Here is a 4,374-nt window from a genome sequence, read left to right on the forward strand (position 1 = left end):
GAAGGCATTGTTAATGCGGGTATATTCTTATTTATGAGTGGAATATAGGGGTGGTCACTGGTGAGGGTACTAATGACGGCAGGGTGATCAAATTGGGTTGTGCGCTTAATAAATTGAATTCTGCTGGGAGCCAAGCCAAAAAACAGGGCGCCAATTTATTGGAGGGCTGGCTGAATCGGTTTATCCTAATAAATTATAACTGGGGAAGCATCAAGCATTTTTGTAAAGCGTCTTTTTCCTTTAATTCATCTCCTCCCTTTCACCTGTTCATTTCCCAGAATCAGTGCCACTGTGTTAAAAACTTCAAATTCATACAACTCTACAAATTTCTCCTTCCAAAGATCCTTCATCCACAGAGGCACCTGCAAAGAAAAAAGGCAAGGTTTTTAAATGATGAGGTACCAAAATTCATCACTGATTTGTTGACCCTTTAATTTATTTTTATTCCTTTTCTTGTTTTCTGTTCTGTAGCAGTTAAAATCAAGACAAGAACGAGAGCCCAACTCGCAGAAAAAGAGAAGGAAAAAGAAAATGTTACTCCACTTGTAAAAAAGTACTGGTTTCAAAGGTACGATCTTTTTTCAAGATATAACTAGGGTATCAAAATGGATGAAGAAAGTTGGTTTTCTGTCACTCCAGAGGAAATCACTGCCCGGCAGGCGCGTTGGTGTGTGGGTGCCGGAGTGGTCATCGACGCCTTTGCTGGCGTCGGTGGCAACGCCATTCAGTTTGCACAAATGTAAGTTTAACACTCTAATTATGAATTTGGCGTGCTGATAACAACAATTTAATTATACTATAATATTTTAATTGGAGCTTACTGTAAATACAATATTTCAGAAGCTCTTTAGAAAAATTAAAGGAGAAAATGTAAATAATTTGTGGCCCTTACTTTTGATCATATCCTAACTTTTACAGTTTTCCTGTGTTTAGGTGAGTTCCAAATTGGGAAGAACTATTCATTTTAGTTAGTGGAAATTTTACAGTGGAAGTTATGTGCTAAACCTTGTATCCAATACCAATGGGAATGGAGGATGTGAATAGGATGTGGGAATGATAATGAACCAATTTTTGTATGCCAATTTAATCATTTAGTAAGGTCAGGTTTCGTTGGATGGTAGTTGGATTCAGCTTTTAGTTCAGTCTGGGATGGGTTCAATGACTCTAGTACTGCATGGTTGATTAATCCTATATGCCTTGCTTGAGACTATTGGAAGAATGAGCTTCCAATTTCATAGGGTTTACACTATTATTACATTTTTCGTACACTTCGGTAGCCGAGCAATGTACAAGATTTTAGCTTCTTTTTCTTCATTAGTTTTATTAGTTTCCAACATGCCATTGATATGTGGTACGAGTCATTTAAAAAGTTTATACATCTTTTATTTTCATTGTAGCCATATGAATATGTTTAATATTATATGAACATGAATTTTGAAACTTTTTCTTCTTTGTTTCCCATGCATCAATAGAATCTTCAATGACTAGAAATGGCAGTTAATTGACATTTACATTGCTACATTTAGGTGTCAACGTGTTGTTGCAATCGACATTGACCCAAAAAAGGTTGCAATGGCATATAATAATGGAAAGATTTATGGCTTAGAAGATTTTATTGATTTCATTGTAAGAGACTTTTTCCAACTCGCTCCCTTTTTGACGGTACTTAAGATATCGAAATTTTAAATTTGGTAGAAACTACATTTATGCAAAGGATGGACCATGCTGTGCTACTTGTTTAGGCAGTATTATACGGCCCAAGTTTGTTGGAGTATGACATTGATTATTTATTTAGTTATTCATATATTTTACTTAATTTGTTCCTCAAATCTTGTTGAGAGTCGGATAGAATACCTGGCCTTATGTTTATGCCTTGTTCAACTCAACTAGAATGAAATTGTTATTATAGGGAGATCCAGAAAGATACTCTTGTTCTCAATGGTTAACCTGTCTTAAGTAGGGGAGCTTTGTTATATCTTTTTATCCTTTCTATGTAGAAATACTCTTTTCTGGGCATGCTTTTATGCCTCTCTATAGTGGACAAAATTGTAGAATGTCTGACAAGAAATCTTGCTTTCTCAAAACTCGGAAGTGAAGAATGATAAGTCGGTTCTCAAATGGATTCTCCAACCACACTGCTTGGAAGGTATAATGGTACATTGACTGCCAAATAAACATTTGTTGTATTGTTATCATCTTGTGAGCATGTTGCAGCTTCATATTTGGGCATACGATTTAAGCATGAATTTTGGCATGGAAGTGGTTGATAAATATAATAATAGGCACAATTGTAATTATAAATCTTAGGACATGACCCGTTATCGTACAAAATTTAAAATTGCTGACTGTCTCGCTAATATTGCAAGCGTAACATTATATTTTCCTAAATTCAAAGTTCTTCTCATTTTTTAGGGGGGTGTGGTGTTCCTTTCACCACCTCGAGGAGGTCCATTGTATAAAGCAAAAGAAAGTTTCACTCTTGACTTGCTGAAGCCGAAAGATGGGTATGTGATGAAGTTTGTCGAAGGTTTCTTGTCAATGAAAGAAATTGGGTTTAAGTTTACGCATATGCAATATGTGATGTAGCAGTAGATTTAGGTGCTGATTTTCATTTGTTTCTGTGGCAAATTGCCTCTGTACTTTAGTTAGTTTTATGTATTCTATTAAGTCGAGGGACTTGATTAGGTACCTATTACAACTATAAAACGATTTGGAATTATATCATCGGGATCTTTATGAAACTAAAGATACTAGATTATTCTAAGGGCATAACCATCTATTTTGGCGACCATCCATTCCCATAGCTCAGCGAATCTCACTCTGAAGATGAAGCCTTTTTTGATAATCTGTGCCCATTCCCACTTGCACCGTGTAAATATTAGTCCGAATTATATTGAAAATGTAATATAAATCGGAGGACTGACTATTTCTTTGTTATCAGTTTGCAATTTGGATCAATGATAGTGAAACATTTGATTTTGTACATTAATTTCTGGTGGAATGAGAAAAACAATGCTAGTGTATGTTACATCAAAATTATTATCTTATACTCCTTTTGTTCCACAAAGATAGAAGAGTGATTATATTTACGCCACATTTTTATTACATTGAAGGTTATTAATCTTTATTCGTTATCACATTTATAGTCTTAATCTTTTCCTTCATTTCAACCTTACTTTTAACATTTCATTGATGATAAAATTTTGTTCTTATAATTATCGTGCTTTAAAATGAGGAATAAAAATTAATCGCATTTTTGTATTTTTTTTCTTGCTTATTTAAAAATACAATGGGCAAAGAAGTCTTTTTACTCTATGTTAAAGAAAATTTTTAAGAAAAATCAAAATTAGGAATAATTTATGTTAGTTTGAGGGTAAGAATATAGTGGAAAAATTGAGACATAAATGATAACGTATAAAACCTTCAATGTAATTCAAGTGTAATTTAGTTATTAAAAGCTGTGGTCTGAATATATTTAGTCAAGATAAAATTGCTTCCTTTTTCACACGGAGATATTGTTGGATTTTATGCGCAATATTAAAGAGATGAAAAAGAAAATCAATACAAGAATTTATGTGGTTCGGCGGTGTGCCTACGTCCACGAGAGCGAAGCGGAGATTTCTTTATTCAGTGTGATAAATAAGGTTACAACATATTATTTATACTAACCCTAACCTGGGCCCATATAAGACTTTAACGTCCGTACAGGAAATATCCCTGTACTGTACTGCGGGGCGTTGCCCCCTCACCCCCAACCCATTCAACGTCCCTAACAACTAGACAATGAATTAAACCCACGCAAAACCAATGCCATCGCTCTACTTCGCGCTGGTATCGGCCCATTTGATCCAAAACATGTGTTCCACTCTATATGAGTCACATGCACAACATATATATATATAATTGGAACAATAAATTTTGTACGTTTTTCTTATATATCACTACATTGAATAAAGATTTAAATAAGATTAGTCATATTTATTGATAACAAAGCACATTAAATAGAACATATTAAAAAATTAAGAAATCAATTATACTCTCAACATGAAAATGACTTATAATTTGAGAAAAATAGTGCAAGTCTATCTTTATGGGGCGGAGGGGCTAATATCAATTCCTTAACTCGGCTTTTAATCCACTCCCATTCTTGCCCGGATGAGTTTTTAAGTGAAGTTACCAAAATGCCTATTATATTTGAACAATATTTTTTCTATTATTTCTATCTCAATTAATGAAAAAATTTAGCCCCTTCTTCAATGTTTATTACGACATCAAATTAAGGATTGGTTAAATAAATTTTGAACGTCTATATAATTTATGAGGGTCCTCTTTCCGAGAAACAAAATAATAGCCTAACTATTTTTCTCGTTTTCT

At 33.8% G+C, this 4,374-nt stretch overlaps 1 protein-coding gene across 1 annotated transcript; it reads left to right on the top strand.

Annotated features, from left to right (window-relative positions):
- The first annotated feature begins 485 nt into the window (after positions 1 to 485).
- LOC111378436 (trimethylguanosine synthase-like) lies at positions 486 to 1,797 on the top strand. The gene is made up of 2 exons (XM_023001627.1): positions 486 to 739; positions 1,527 to 1,797. Exons 1-2 carry the CDS (start codon positions 606 to 608, stop codon positions 1,684 to 1,686), a joined length of 294 nt encoding a protein of 97 aa, XP_022857395.1. The 5' UTR covers positions 486 to 605; the 3' UTR covers positions 1,687 to 1,797.
- The last annotated feature ends 2,577 nt before the right edge of the window (positions 1,798 to 4,374 follow it).

Source organism: Olea europaea, unplaced genomic scaffold, assembly GCF_002742605.1.
Source record: "Olea europaea var. sylvestris unplaced genomic scaffold, O_europaea_v1 scaffold1815, whole genome shotgun sequence".
Taxonomy (NCBI): Eukaryota; Viridiplantae; Streptophyta; class Magnoliopsida; order Lamiales; family Oleaceae; genus Olea; species Olea europaea.